We start from the raw sequence: 15,035 nt of genomic DNA on the forward strand, positions 1-15,035 counted from the left end.
TTTGACTTATTATCTTTTGCACCTCTCTTCCAGTGAACACGTTAAATTTTAGTTTTTGGATGCAGACTGGTGGTTTTTATATGATAAAATACCTGCTTCTCTGTAGCATTAGGATACAGATAGAAGCTTTTATGCTGTAAATTACCGTGTTTATTTGCAGAGAAACGAAAGAAGAGGAAATGGGTTCACAAGACACTCAGGGGGACTCAAGCCAGATACAATAAAAACTGTCCTGGTAGCCAGCACGGTTCAAACTACAATGGGTCAATGTGGGGCGTGACGTGAAATGTTCTCTGTAAGTCTATGGAAACAATCTAGATTCTTATCTGTCTGGAAGTCTACTTCCAGGTCTGTGATGCTATTTTTCCCCCAACACCACATGCCAGACATGCCAGAAAATCACAAACTTACACCTAGCCGCATAGGAAGAGAGCAACCTCATAACGTTTCTCCACGGGAGGCTCTGGTGACATTGGAGGAAGGCAAGGTGAGGGTAACTTCATTATTGTACAGGTCCACGGGTGCACAATCCCACAAGCCACTTAACTTCTCTGAGGTTCCTTGCCCAAAATGAAGAAACATAATATATCCCAACAAATTATGAAAATCAGGGAAGTATGTGATCAAGACCCCACAGGCCTGGACGTGTAAGACCTCGTTAACTTCCTGCAGCACTGCAGTCTGGAAACATAGAGGGGGGTTTGTAGTGGGGAAGGGCACACCTGATGTGGCACATGCGTGGCGGTCAGAGGACAACTTTGTGGAGCCCATCTTTTTCTTCCACCTTTACCTGGGTTAGTTCTGGGGACCCACTCAGGTCACCTGGCTTTTACGGAGAGTATTTTCACCCTCTGAGCAATCCCTCCAGCCCCAAACACGGGCTTCTTTAAAAGCTCACATTAATGAGACAATTTATGAAAGGCACAGCTCTAAGCTATTGGGTCAGAGTCAGTCGTTCAGAACTGACTCTTAACATAGGAAGCGTCACACAGTTTCTCACCTAAGAAAAACCCGGTCGTGGTCTCATTTGATTTTGTGTTCTTTGGATTGGAAAAAAACCAGAAAATTCTCTCCCCTTCTCTCTCCATCTCTGTCTCTCTGTCTCTCTTCTGTCTCTCTGTGTCTCTGTCTCTCTGTGTCTCTGTCTCTCTCTGTCTCTCTCTCTCTGTCTCTCTCTGTCTCTGTCTCTCTCTCTGTCTCTCTCTCTGTCTCTCTCTCTCTCTCTCTCTCTCTCTCTCTCTCTCTCTCTCTCTCTCTCTCTCTCTCTCTCTCTCTCTCTCTCTCTCCTACCTAAGGTCTCCTCTTCCTTTCTTACACTGCTGGAACCCTGTTGAGTGTTCCTCTTGTGCAGAGTCAGAGAAGAAAGAAAAGAAACTGGACAACAAAGAAGACTGTGTAGCCACCTCTGTTGCTGAATGGCTGTACAAATAGCACACGTTCTTGTTTTGTTAAAAAAAATCATTTAGTTAATAATTGCCTCTTATTATTACTTTCCTCAGAAAATGCTGACCAAGGTGTCTCTTTCCAATAATGAAAATGCACGCTGCTGTCTGTTTCAGAGATGCGGTGCTGGATTCTTTCGCACGTGGTCAGGAGAGTGTTCTCCCTGTGACTGTAATGGCCATTCCCACGAGTGCATGGATGGCTCCGGCTTCTGTCTGGTAAGTCAGGGACACACAGGAGAAAATGGCCAACCAAGCTCTTTTCTTACATTTCAGTTTTTCCTGTAAAATATACTGTCAATGCTTTCTGATTGCAAGGGGCCCCCAAGGCTCTGCATGAATGTGCATATGTGCTCCAGGAGGGCCCTGCCTTCCCTCCCCTGGCAGCTGGCTTCCTGCTGTCGACCAGTGCGGATGGGTTGAAAATAATACACAGCGGAGGACCCCCACCCTCCAGATTCCTTTGTAACAGTAAAGTTTGCCAGGTGTTTGGCTTTATCCCATGGAAACCAGCATATAGCTGTTGTCCCATAGCCTGTTGTAGCATGTAAGATCATCAGGTCTGTGGATCAAAATTATTTTTTTAAAGAGTTGTCTAAACCAAATAGCCAGTGAAGATGAAGGCTTTGTCCTTCTGCTCTTTATAATTCTGCATTCAAGCCTGAAAGAGGCCCTTTCCTCCTTCACTAAGATGAATTCCCCAGCAGACAGCTTTCCAGAGAACCAGATACTGAAAGAGAGAAGTCTGCTAGTGTAAAAGACTTTGCTGAATACGTCACGTTTTCAAGACTGGATTGACAGCTTAGTAAAAGTTACCACTGAAACACTGACCAGAGTGGCTCCAGTAGAAGCCATGAAGTCATTTAAAGTTTGTGTGCTCTAAACAGGTTCCTCTTCAACAACCATAGAACACGACAGCTCTGTGCTTCAGAAGCCTATATGGAGAAAGAGCCTTCCAAAACCACAAGAGTAGTTGTATTCAAACTACAGCAATACCTACCTAGATACACACATAACTACATAATTATCCCAACTGAACACTTATTATAGGTGGCCTCTGAGGTCTATACCTTAAAGGTACATTTTAACTCACATTTCCCGTTAAGATGCAAATTAAAAAATATTTATTATGAGCTTAGTAGTTGTTACTTTTCTAGAGACAGGATTAATTGGCAAAACACTAAATTATTTTGTCTTTTTTAAAATCATGGTATTTCTCCTCTCCCCCCCACCATAGTCTTAAATAACCATTACATGCAGGATGTCCTCCACAACCCTGTAGGCATACACAGCTGCCAAAATCTACCCCCTTTTAATGCTTTCATCTCCGGTTTCCTGTTATTTTAATCCCAGTGACATCTGGGGGGGGGGGGGAATCCCATGCATTCACTTGAACTCGCCATGTACGTTGCTGATAATGTGACCAATTAAAGGCTTTTTGTTACCTGTTTCATTAAACTGTAAGACAGAGGGATCGCTAGTCCCATCAGCTGCCACTAGGCAACTGGCAAAATGAAGGAGTGGAATACATTGAACAGGGGGTAAGCTTGCCTGCTCGTTCCGCTGGTGTCCTACATGAGTGATGTCCAAGCCACAGTTGTGACAATGTTTTCAGAGCAGGAGCAGTTGTGGGTTTTGTTCTAAACATGAGCTTCTGAGATGATTCATTGTGACAGGGCGTTTCTCCAATCCTGGCAGTGCACCAGGACATTAAACACGCATAGGTGAATCAGCTGTCAGCCTTCCTGCAATGACTTCGTTCCAAGACAGAAAGTGTACGTAGAAAGAAATAATCATTCCTCTCATATTAACGGTAGTGACCCCATTACATTATAATCAGAGAGAAATGTTTACCCCTCTAACTTAGAAAAGTGTGCTCAGTGGGAAAATAATAAATATACACATATATACTATAGTATAATAAATATATTTGAAATTCAAGGTGGAAAATCACCCACAACCTATTTTCCAGGTAATCATATTTATATACTTATGAGTTTAATTTTTTTAAAGGACACAAATTGTATTTAATTAAACAACTAAAAGATGAGACATGCACACACCAAAAACACCACAGGTAATTTCTCTTTTTTGTTTTTTGTGGGGTTTTTTGTGGCTTTTCGAGGCAAAGTTTCTCTGTAGCTTTGGAGCCTGCAATGGAACTAGCTCTTGTAGACCAGGCTGACCTCGAACTCACAGAGATTCGCCTGCCTCAGCCTCCCGAGTGCTGGGATTAAAGGCGTGCGACACCATCACCCGGCTCCACAGGTGATTTCTAAGGCTATTGGTTACTCTCCACAACCTGATGGGAAGGCTCTATTGCTGAAGACACTGATAACTTATGTCATTGGACATGAATAAATTGAACTAGTACCCAACTAGAAGTTTCACTCCTAGTCACTAGCTTTGAGAGCTCTGGGAGGTAGTTTCCACACTACCAGAGGAGTAAAGGAATCATCAGCATCACCCAACTACAAACCCTGAGACTTACAACAAAATATTTTGCCTGAAAAATACACAGGTGCAATAGTGGCATAGATGTTATGGGAGTAACCAAACACCATCTGATTGGCTTTATGGTCCATTCCATGACACTGAACTTATACCTGGCACTGCTAAAGTTGCCAAGAACCCAAGACTAGATAAGCCATGGACCATGGGAAAAAATGCTACTTTTATTCTGCTAAAGAAACACAAAAGGAAAAAATGACTATCGTGACATATTGCTATACCCAAGTTTTGGTGGTTTTTCAGTCTATAGCAAATAAAAGAAAATCTGACATTTTTCAAAGAGTCATCAGTTTGGTTCCATAATAGCCAAAGATTGACAGAAAGTCAAAAAATGTCAAGGTTTAAAGAATGCTAAAGTGGAATAGCTTGGTGGAGTTCCCTTCTACTTTGTACATCAGTACAAAGAATCTAGAAGAAAGTGAACACAGATGCAAGAGTCTCTGTACAGTTTCCATCCTTGCCCTTACGACAACTACTGCGCATCTTCATTGCCCACCTCACTTAATGACAGCATCATTCTGCCAGAAGCAGAACTTCCATTTTTTCTCCAATATTTACTTTGATCCTAGATCCCAACAACTCACACTGTTAGATAGCTGCCTCTCTTCCATGACCAGATACTACCTCAATTTAGGACCACGGCACCCCTCCCTTACGCTGCTTCCCTTTCCAACCACATACCCAACTACAAGGATCCCTCCTCTTAATATGCTCCAAAGTGAAGATTTCTACCTCTAACCACGCTGAACACACTGCTACCTAAGCCATCTCTGTGATTTGACACTCTATGCCTAAATTTGTCTTTTATGGGGGATTTCTTGAAGGACTTCGAGGCCTTGTTCAGGTAGCAATGTCTCCACCAAGCCTTCATATTCTTCATATTCTTCACCAAGCCCACAAGGCTATTCTTTGTTTCTTTCATAAGCCTGTGAGCTCCTCAAATACAGAAACTGGGTCTTCTTCATTTCAATACCAGTTGCAGCTCCGTATCCATCATGTATCAGCTTAATCCAGGTTTGTTGACTGAATAAATGCATTAGTTACTGAAATGATGGGATGGTGGCTTCCGTGCAAAAATATCTTTTAATTCATGATCTGATTTATGAGCTACATGTGTCACTTCTTTGTTTCAGTGAGATAAACTACCCTTTGTTGGAGACTAAGGCTCGCACCTAATTCAGAGTAACTAATGGGCTGCTAAGACTCTCCAGATACTTGCAGCTCTAACTGGAGCCCAAGCCAGCAGCCTTGGCAATAATGCAGGAGTTCGAATGACATCTAGACTCTCAGGATGGAGCCCAGATGTCCTGCATCAGAATCTGCTCTCTCACCAGGGCACTAAGAGACATGTGTGCCCTGAAACTCAAGGAGTGCTAGTGGATGTACCCCATTCTTAAACATAATGAACTTCATGAACCCTTTATACTTTTATAAATTAATGGAGATGCCAACGTTTTATATAGATCCCTGCTTCTTAAACTGTGGCTCCCAGCCTTCCCTACCCCCATATCTTTTCTTGTCATCAGGTTTGTTTCTGGTTTGGAAAATGGCAGAGTGTCAAAGGTGAAGGAGCATTTTGAAAGTTCAGGGTTAAAGACTTTCAGAGCAAGAATGCTGAAGGCCATCTAGTCTAAAGCTTCATTGTACAGAGAAGGGACTGGAGAGACAAGAAGATTGGGGCACTGTTCTGAGTGAACTAATTGGAAAATGAAGTTAGGGTCCTTTCTTTATGCCTCTGGAACTATCTCTACCAGCCCCCCAGCACCACTGATACCAATGCCTTCTAGAAATTCATAATAAATTGTTTAGAAGGGGCAGGTGAGAAAAAGCCTGTGTTTGCACTTCAATGTTTTAGCAGTTGAGAGAGATAGCGATTGCTTTGCCCTTGAACATTGCTACCCACAGCTACTACAAATACGACTAAAGCCTTGAAGGGGAATCAAAAGCATCCATCAAGTGACTGAGGAACAGCTCATTTTTGTGCCCTAATAGTCAGTTCAGCCATTAGAGATAGCCTATGATCTTAGAATGTTTTTTTTTCTACACAGACCTGTGTTCCATGTGTGTAACAAGGATTCAGACAAATTTGCCAATGGTTTCCAAGCATCTTTACCAGTGTCTTATGGTTCAGGTACATGGTAGTTCAGAGCTCATTGTGTTTGCTGAGGACTTTGTCCCCAAGTTCAGGCTCATTTAGGATGTTCACTGCTTTTATTTTCTCCAGATACTAGTTCACTACCTCATATTTTTTTCCTCTTTCCTCAATTAATTTCCCTAAATATTTCCTGAAGGGTGGCTGAGCATGTGACAACAGTTTTAAAGACTGCAGAGGAACTATGTCAACACACTCTTGCCTGCACATCAAACTTTGTTTTTATGAATTCTCGTTGGTCACACAGTCTAAGCCAGATTCTAATTTCTTTTCTGATGTGCAATTGTACTTCATCTCCATACCTAACAGTGGGCCAAATGCTTGAGGAAACTCTAGCCAGGATAGCTTGTTCCCATATAGAACTCCCCCGACTGGGCTGCTGCAGTGTGCTCAGGACCTATTTCACCTATGTTAATTGTGATACAGTGCCAAATAAACCCAGTGTGCTAGAGAAGGTGGCTAAGGCGGGAAGCAGATAGCTCAATGTGGGCAGTAGAACACAGGCCAGACTGTGAGGGGAGAACTGCAGAGAACATTCTGGAGATTTTGAAGCCTGCTACAGTCAGGCAGAGGAAACAACCTAGTTTATGCCATTCTTCCTATTTGTTATCTTTATCACAAACGGAAAATTATGCAAATCAACCTGCCTACCACTTCTTATGTGTTGTTAACCAAGCTAGCAAACCATCAGTAGAAGAAGGTCCTTTACTTCATACTTCTACTGCATGTGTGCCCCAGCCTGACATATTTCCTCTTTCATGTCCATAAATCCTTAGTGTTTTCGCTGTCATGGAAATATGATTTGTTTTCATTTGATATTCATTCCATATCAGTAAGCTTAAGCTTCCAAAACAACTAGAGTGTGATAGTTCTAATTACCTTTCTGAAGCAAGATGGACAACTGATGAGTTAGTCCCCTCTGCACATAGATGCCAAAGAGTCCCTTGCCTGTCAGTGCACACACAGACCTACAGGATGCTCACACCCACCTTCATCTACAGTTCTAGCTCTGACTAGGACTAACACGGATGATTTATGTTGCCCCACACCATGTATTCGGGCAGGCCTGATGGCCCTTTGTTTGAAGTAAGCTAGGGTGGTACATTTGCTGTCTGGGAAATGTCTTCATTCTTCTCACTCTTCCTGTGTTCTGTCCTACAGCACTGCCAGCGGAACACAACAGGGGAACACTGTGAGAGATGTCTGGATGGCTATATTGGAGACTCCATCAGAGGTGCACCCCAGTTCTGCCAGCCGTGCCCCTGTCCCTTGCCCCACCTGGCCAAGTAAGTCCTCAAGGCAGACAGCCTCTGCCTAGAAAAACGACTGTTCTCGCAATTATTCTTTTGGCTCTACTCAGAGTTCCAAGGTTTGTTCACAGCCAAAACTGAATGCTTCGTGTTGGAAAAAGTACAAGAAAGCGCTCTGGCCTACAGACATTTTGTGGGAGCTTAAGCACTTATAGGTACAACCGTTGCCAAAATATTAAATAAATCATAAAGTCAATGAAATTCCCTCAGTGTCACAAGCAAAGCCAATCTTATCCTTCTCTAGCTTTCCCTCAACCTACACAAAGGCTAATAATACAAACAAGCTCACTGTGTTTCCAAAAGTATTGCCCCTTCAGACTCTTACAGAAGAGTCGTCTCCCTCCAGAGTGCAACTCAGTCAGAATTAGAACACAGACACACAGAAGGAAGGCCTTGAGCCAATCAGTTACCTGGCAAAGTTGTGCCTGGAGTGTGGAGCTCCAGAGAAGAAACATACTTCCATAGGGCAGAAACGGAAACAATGCAATTTATGAGCAGAGGAAGGAAAAATCCAGTAAACAAAAATGGTAGTGTGCAAAGAGTTGAGAACACAGCATAGTTGTAAAGCACACTCCTGATGGGTACAAGGCCCTGGATTTCACCCATTGCACTGAAAACTGAAAGTGTAGAATTAAAATAGTATGGTGCATTTCATTTTTCAAACAGCAACCAGCTCTCCAATTCTCTAACACCAACTGGTGTCCTGCAATCTATTCTGCTCTGAATGAGAATGCCAAAGGGGTAGCAGAGTTCCCAGGGCAATGGTTTAGTTCCACAAGACTGGAACTAAATTCCTCCCATTCCAGGTGCCAGTCAAAAAAAAATGAATCCCTGAGCTACTCACATTTCCACAAATGGAAAATTATGCAAATCAACCTGCCTACCACTTCTTATGTGTTGTTAACCAAGCTAGCAAACCATCAGTAGAAGAAGGTCCTTTACTTCATACTTCTACTGCATGTGTGCCAGTCAACCAGCAAAGTCAAAAATTCTACAGAGGCATCTTAGAAAAAAACATTAAGCTGATTTAGACCTTTTTAGTAATTTTTCATGACTGGGAAGTATTAGTAATGTGTGCAAGACGAACAGTCCTGAAAGGGAAAGTGAAGAACACAAACATTAAATGTTCTCTTATTTTCACTCAAGAATGTCCGATCTATGAACTTTCTGCCTCATTGGGGTAAAGTCTTCAAATGCTCATTAAAATTCTGTTCTCAAGCAGTAATCCGAACCACCTCTAATGAGATGTTTACCATACTTAAATCTATTTTCCCCTATCTGCCTAATAACAAGTTACACTCATTCGCCCATATAAGGAGGCCGTACAGCATCATCTGCTCAGAAAGGGATCTAGAAGATTTCAACAGGAACATGAATTAGGAAAGCCATTTCCAAATGTTCCTTCCAACTTCCTTCCTTCATCATGCTTTTGTGTTATTTACATGGCGATTCTTCACCTCAATTATCTAACATTAGTGTCTTAAGATATCAGACCTTTAAAAGACCATTCCCTACAAACTGAGGACCTTTGTCTACATGAAATAAGGCAAAACGCTTCTTGAGCACTTACCACGAGCCAATATAACACTGATATTTCTCACCAGCAGTACATCCATCCAACAGCTGAGAGCCATGTTTCAATAGGTCAAAGTAGGGCAAGTTTTAGGCTCCTACAGCAAATGACCCTCTTTCTTTTGAGACAGACTCTCCAGTATTTTGACTGAGCAAGAAGCACTGCTTCAGGCTGCTAACCCCTTCCAATAAAAGAAGCAGAAATTGACCAGCTGGGTAATGGGTCTCCTGCCCTCAATTCAGAAGCAGTTTCCAAAGACAATCAAGATCCATGACTCCCGACCATGCTCTGTGCATGAGAAGGACATCCAGGGTCCCAGGCAGCAGCTGAGGGACCTCAGGAACACATTCCCAAGTTAGAAGCAAATTCAGAGACAAAAACAAATGCCCCACTGTCATTTTCAGCTTTCAAAAATTATTCCTATTTCTAATACATATATATATACATGCATATATACATACGTATATATACATATACGTATATGTATATATACATATACGTATATGTATGTATATATGCATGTATCAGTCTAAAATAAGTATCAGATTCCAAAGTAGATGTTTGTCTGAGAAGTTGACTGATACTTATTTTGGACTGTGTGTGTATATATTATATATTAGCAATAGGAATAGTTTTTGAAGGCTGAAAATGACAGTGGGGCATTTGCCTTTTTGTAATATATCTGATTAATACTTGAGATTGTTCCTTAACTAAATCAATAATAAAACCAGATCAAAGATTAGACCTTTGGGGATCCAGCCAAATCTTGTCAGTCCTGTGAGCACAAACTAATCTATCCCTGCCCCTCTGAAACCAGTTTTCCTCAACAACAGAGCCATTGCCACTACAGAGAAAACTGTAACTCAGAGAAGGCATCAGGCTTTAATTCTCACATCCAATACTTAGATTCCCCTGTCTTTAAAACATAAACAGTTAATGCTAGTGAAAATAGAAGGGACCATCCATGGCTTGTGCTGCACTGCCCAGAGCCTGCACCATGGAGACCAATCAGTGGTTCTGCCATGTTTCCAAGGGTCATTTGCATAGAGTCCCCTTGTTTATCCTGCGGCTGGCCAGACATCCTCTGTGTGGACCAGCAGCTATGCTAATCACTCCAATTAAGGAAAATGGCATCTGTTTGAAACAGTAGGACATCAAATAAATGCAGAGGACTCCAGACACCCCAAGCAGATGTTTCCTCTTTGAGCTGTGGGCAGGCTGGATGGAGCACCTTCAAAGAAAGATGCATGAGTATTTGTTCATTTTCTGAATGCAGCGAGCAAGACTCCTGTAGGTCAGCTAAGGAATAAGAACGGGCAAAATAAAGGGTGAAATCCCAAGGAAATGTAATGTCATTGGAATGTTTTCACCACACTGCTGAGAAAATAAATTATGAGCCTTTCAACGAGGAGCACACGCTATTTTGTACCAATCTTGTAACCACTGTTGAGTAAAAACCTTTGCTTTTCCTCTGTCGTCATTAGGGTGAAATTGCTGACACGTGCTGGAAAATGCAGGCAGAGGTCACGAGCAGAGGTCACACTCTGCTGATTGCACAGTGCAGAAGCCAACAGTAATGTGAAAGTCTCTCTCTCACACACACACACACACACATACACACACTACACCTCCACTTCACACAACTGGTGTGCCATTGTGAAATTTTCCACACCTGAAAGAGTAACACTGTTTCTTTGGTCTCAATAAATTAAGATGGGTATTTATTCAGCTGGACCAATATTTTTATTATATTTCTGGCTTTATGATCTAATTTTTCACTAACTTAAGAATGAAGAAGGAAGAGGAGAGGAGAGAAAGAAGAAAAAAGAAATTCCCAGGGGATGTGTGTGTGTGTGTGTGCATGCACACACACACACACACACACACACGTGCACATATATGTACACCGTGGGCCTATTTCTTTCTTGAGGACTTAGTTCTTTGATCTACTTCAGCCAGTCTCTTCACTGGCTGAATACATAAGGTAGACAGAGGCTTTCTAAAATGTTAAGAGTTTGTGGATTATATTAGGACCGGCTCATGATCTTTAAAAACAGGGGTTGAGTGCAGAAAAACTGTGAAGAAATTTTAATGTATACACAAAAAGTGGCGGAAATATGAGAGAATTCTATACAAGTCTAAAGTTATTAGTAAATTTTCTATTTATGGCTTTTCAGCATATATTTTAGAATTGTACTTAAAAGGTAAGTATTATATACACATGTTTGAATACATATGTGCTATATAATCTGCTATGTTAGAAACTCCTAGTGCTCGAGGCTGAACTAATAAACCACCTCTATATGGAGAAATGTAATGATATACCTGGGAGATGGCCCCACATGAAGTGGGTGTTTTGTCTCTGCTTAGTGTCCAGTCTGTTCTGAAGGGCAAGATTAATTACATGCGTTGGAGACTGACCAGGTAGAAATGACCTAATCTAAAGTGAAGAGAACCTTCTCACCTTACAAATTAGTATAATAGAATGACTTGTAATGTTTCTCATGACTCTAGCTTTGCAGAATCCTGCTACCGGAAAAACGGAGCTGTTCGGTGTATTTGCAAAGAAAACTATGCTGGACCTAACTGTGAAAGGTGGGTAAATGAAATCCTTTATTTTTTTCCTGTGGGGCCAGAGAAAGGTTTCTGTGTTTGTGTGCATCAGCTCCACCGTGTTTCTCTTCAATGGGTTTTGAGATTGATGTATAAGTTGGGGGTGGAGAAATATTTCAGAACCCCAAGTGGGCTGTTGTCCTCAAACTCCATGACCCACCCAGTACTGTTATAATAGTGTTCCCTTGGGATCCAAACCAGCATGGTATCTGGGGATAAATGGACAGGAAAGAAGAAACTGGAATCTGGATATATTGGAGAAGTTCTCTAGATGATTTTAGTAAGCCTCCCCTCTTTTCATCATAACAAACCCACACTGTAATTCATGTTTCTCCCAGAAAGAGTAGGACTCCCCGGGTAAATAAAAAGTGAATCATCTTATCTTGAATCCTCTACTGCTCATAGAACGAGAAATGTACAAAGCACTAATCAGTTATTTAAGTGGCTCGTCATCCTACCTCTTACAAAATAAAAACCACATAGGGATGTTCTGCATCCCTATTTGGTACTTACACAAAATGGTTTTTTGTTTGTTTGTTTGTTTTTTGTCTCCCCGTGTGTGGTTTGCTGAGGAGAAACCTCAGCAACTAGAAATTCAAGGCTTCCCACTGAATGATTTCCTAGTAAGATATATGCCAATCATTCCACCTGTCAGCTGTTCACAGTTCTCGAAAATAAAATGCCTTTACTAAAAGAATCTCACAGAGAAGTATTCCTAACAGAGCCACTGACCTCCCCATTGGCCTTAGCCACTCCAAGAGGTCATGCTTCCATAAAGGCAGGGAGGGAAGGGCCAGAGGTACTGGGCAAATGTCTAGTCTAGCAGTATATCCACAGACTTCTCTCTTTGTGGACAGCAGACACAGACCAACCCCTCAGCAATATTCACAAACTCAGCCTGTGGCTTAAGAAGTAAACTTTTAATTACAAGACATCTGTCCCCTTAGAAATATCCCTACATCTCCCAGAGAGTAGTAGTTCTGGAACTCAAAAACAGCCACAGCTCGTGGTGAATCCAAAAGATCTCTACGTCGTTATGCTGACTTTCAAAAGTGCAGGATGGAGGTAATTCTTGTGCCTAGTGACTGGAAGTCTTCCTTCCCGTTGACATTATGGGAGGGAAAGAAAGTTGAGAACCCACAGGAGAACTGGCAAAGGAGATCAGATAAATGATTAACTAATGTTTGTGACACAATCATTATGTGCCTCCTTATTTGGAGACACAGAAATATGAGGCACACAGTTTACTCATTTTCTGGCTCTGTGGGAGGTCTGAGATAATTGTTTATCAGGCAAGGATGGAGGTTTTTCTCCTGTGTCTGAAGTTAAATTCTGTGTAGTCTGATTAGGACGGAGCATTTTGCTAATGGATCTCCAGTGTCTGCTATAAGGAGTTAATGGCCCCTGCTGATCAAGTGCCCGGCTGGCACACAGAAGACCTCTGTAGGGAAACAAGGTTCCCACTCTGACACAGGACAGCATGCAGATAAAAAAAAATTACCCTGCACATATCAGAGGCTCATGAGATCTGCCATTACCTAGTAAGCCTGAGTTTGTTATGTTTTCTGCTGTTGGAAACATATGCTTTAGAAAGAACTCAGGAGATGGTAAAGTGGAGGGATTCTGAGTCGGCACACTGTAGAGATCCTTGCTTAGCCATGTTCCCTGCTGCATTGCTCACAGTAGCCAAGATGTGGAGCAAGCCAGGAGCTCTACCAATGGATAAGCAGATGAGAAAATGTACATGCATGCAAGGGAATTTTATTCAGCTCTAAAATAGAAGTATGGCATTTGTGGAGAATGCATGGAACTGGATAGAGGATGCTAAGTTTAGCAGAATGAGCCAGACTCTTGAAAGAGTCTGGTTGTGAGCTAACATGTGGGTGCTAGGAAATAAACCCAGGTCCTCTGCAAGAACAGCCAGAACTCTGAACCACCGGGCATCTCTTCAGCCTCCTGGTTTCTTTTAGTTTGGTTTGCATTCTATTTGAAATTTCATTTTGGCTTTCTTCTCAGACATATAAAAGCCATAGGTATGAGGAATTTCCTCCCAGTTTTACATTTGAAATTCTAAGATCATTTAAATGGACACTGGAGGGTACAGCCTATGTCAAAAATTATTATTTAAAATGAGTCACACTATATGCCAATTGAAAGGTCTAAAACATAAATACATTTTGCTTACTCTGTCACTCTGTCTCTTACCCTACTAAGTAATGTAGACCAAATGCAGCCACCCACCATGACTCTTTGTAAGCAGTTTTCCTGTTCCAATCGCCTGCTCCCAAATAACCACCCAGTCTTAATATTAATTGTAAATGTTCAGCCCACAGCTCAGGTTTATTACTAACTAGCTCTTACAACTCAAATTAACCCATTTCTATTCATCTACATGCTGCCCCAAGGCTCATGACTTTACCTCTCCAGCATGTCTTGCTTATTCTCCATCTGGCTGGTCGCTCTCTCTCTCTCTCTCTCTCTCTCTCTCTCTCTCTCTCTCTCTCTCTCTCTCTCTCTCTCTCTCTCTCTTCCTCCCTCCCTCCCTCTCCCTCCCTCCTTCCCTCCCTCCCTCTTCCTCCCTCCCTCCCTCTCCCTCCTTCCCTCCCTCCCTCCCTCTCTTTCTCTCTCCTCCTCCTCTTCTTCCTCCTCCTCCTCCTCTTCCTCCTTCTCCTTCTTCTTCTTCTTCCCAATGTGCTTAGATTGACTGTCCTACATATACTTGCTGCATAGCTACCAGCCAGTCAGCTTTTTATTAAACCAATCTGAGTGACAAATCTTTACAGTGCACAAAAATAATTATTCCACAACAACTCGTAGTTGGCCTGGGCTCCCACCTTTTTCCTAAAACTCCCCTCCTACGTGCTGGACATGCCAATCCTCAGGTCCCCCAGATCAACCGGAGAACTTTAAACACTTCTGTTCTTAGACTACAAGTATGATGCTAACCGTAGTCACTAACACTTACAGAGCGCTTTCTTTCTGTGTGTCAGGCATGTTGTAAATACTGCACATACAGCAACGGATTTAAATGTCAAAAGCCATACTGTGACACTGTGGCCTATCATTTTAGTCTTACTTATAAGAGAAAGAAATGGAGAGGAAAAAGATTAAGTCATGCTTTTTCTTCTTTTTTTGTTTTTGGTTTTGGTTTTGTTTTGTTTTGTTTTTTTTTTTTTTTTTTGAGACAGGGTTTCTCTGTAGCTTTGGAGCATGTCCTGGTATTACTTAAAAACATATAGCCAGGTACCAACAGTATGTCAGATACTGTGTATGGAAAGAGTGGACGCTGAAGTACTGTTTCTGTAGGTGAGCTCACAGCGTCATAGCAGAGATTAGAAAAAGCATGACTTAGCTGGGCGGTGGTGGCATATACTTTTAATACTAGAACTTGGGAGGCAGAGGCAGGCAGATCTCTGTGAATTTGTGGCCAGCCT

At 42.1% G+C, this 15,035-nt stretch overlaps 1 protein-coding gene across 2 annotated transcripts in view; it reads left to right on the top strand.

The window, feature by feature from the left end:
- Lama4 (laminin subunit alpha 4) overlaps positions 1-15,035 on the top strand; it is a 146,732-nt gene that overhangs the window by 33,724 nt on the left and 97,973 nt on the right. For both annotated transcript variants that reach the window (XM_038340164.2, XM_038340165.2), the window contains exons 2-4: positions 1,560-1,661; positions 7,267-7,391; positions 11,503-11,583. In XM_038340164.2, coding sequence (XP_038196092.1) covers positions 1,560-1,661; positions 7,267-7,391; positions 11,503-11,583 — 308 coding nt within the window. The remainder of the gene's footprint in view (positions 1-1,559; positions 1,662-7,266; positions 7,392-11,502; positions 11,584-15,035) is intronic.

The sequence above is a fragment of the Arvicola amphibius genome, chromosome 8 (assembly GCF_903992535.2).
Source record: "Arvicola amphibius chromosome 8, mArvAmp1.2, whole genome shotgun sequence".
Lineage (NCBI taxonomy): Eukaryota > Metazoa > Chordata > Mammalia > Rodentia > Cricetidae > Arvicola > Arvicola amphibius.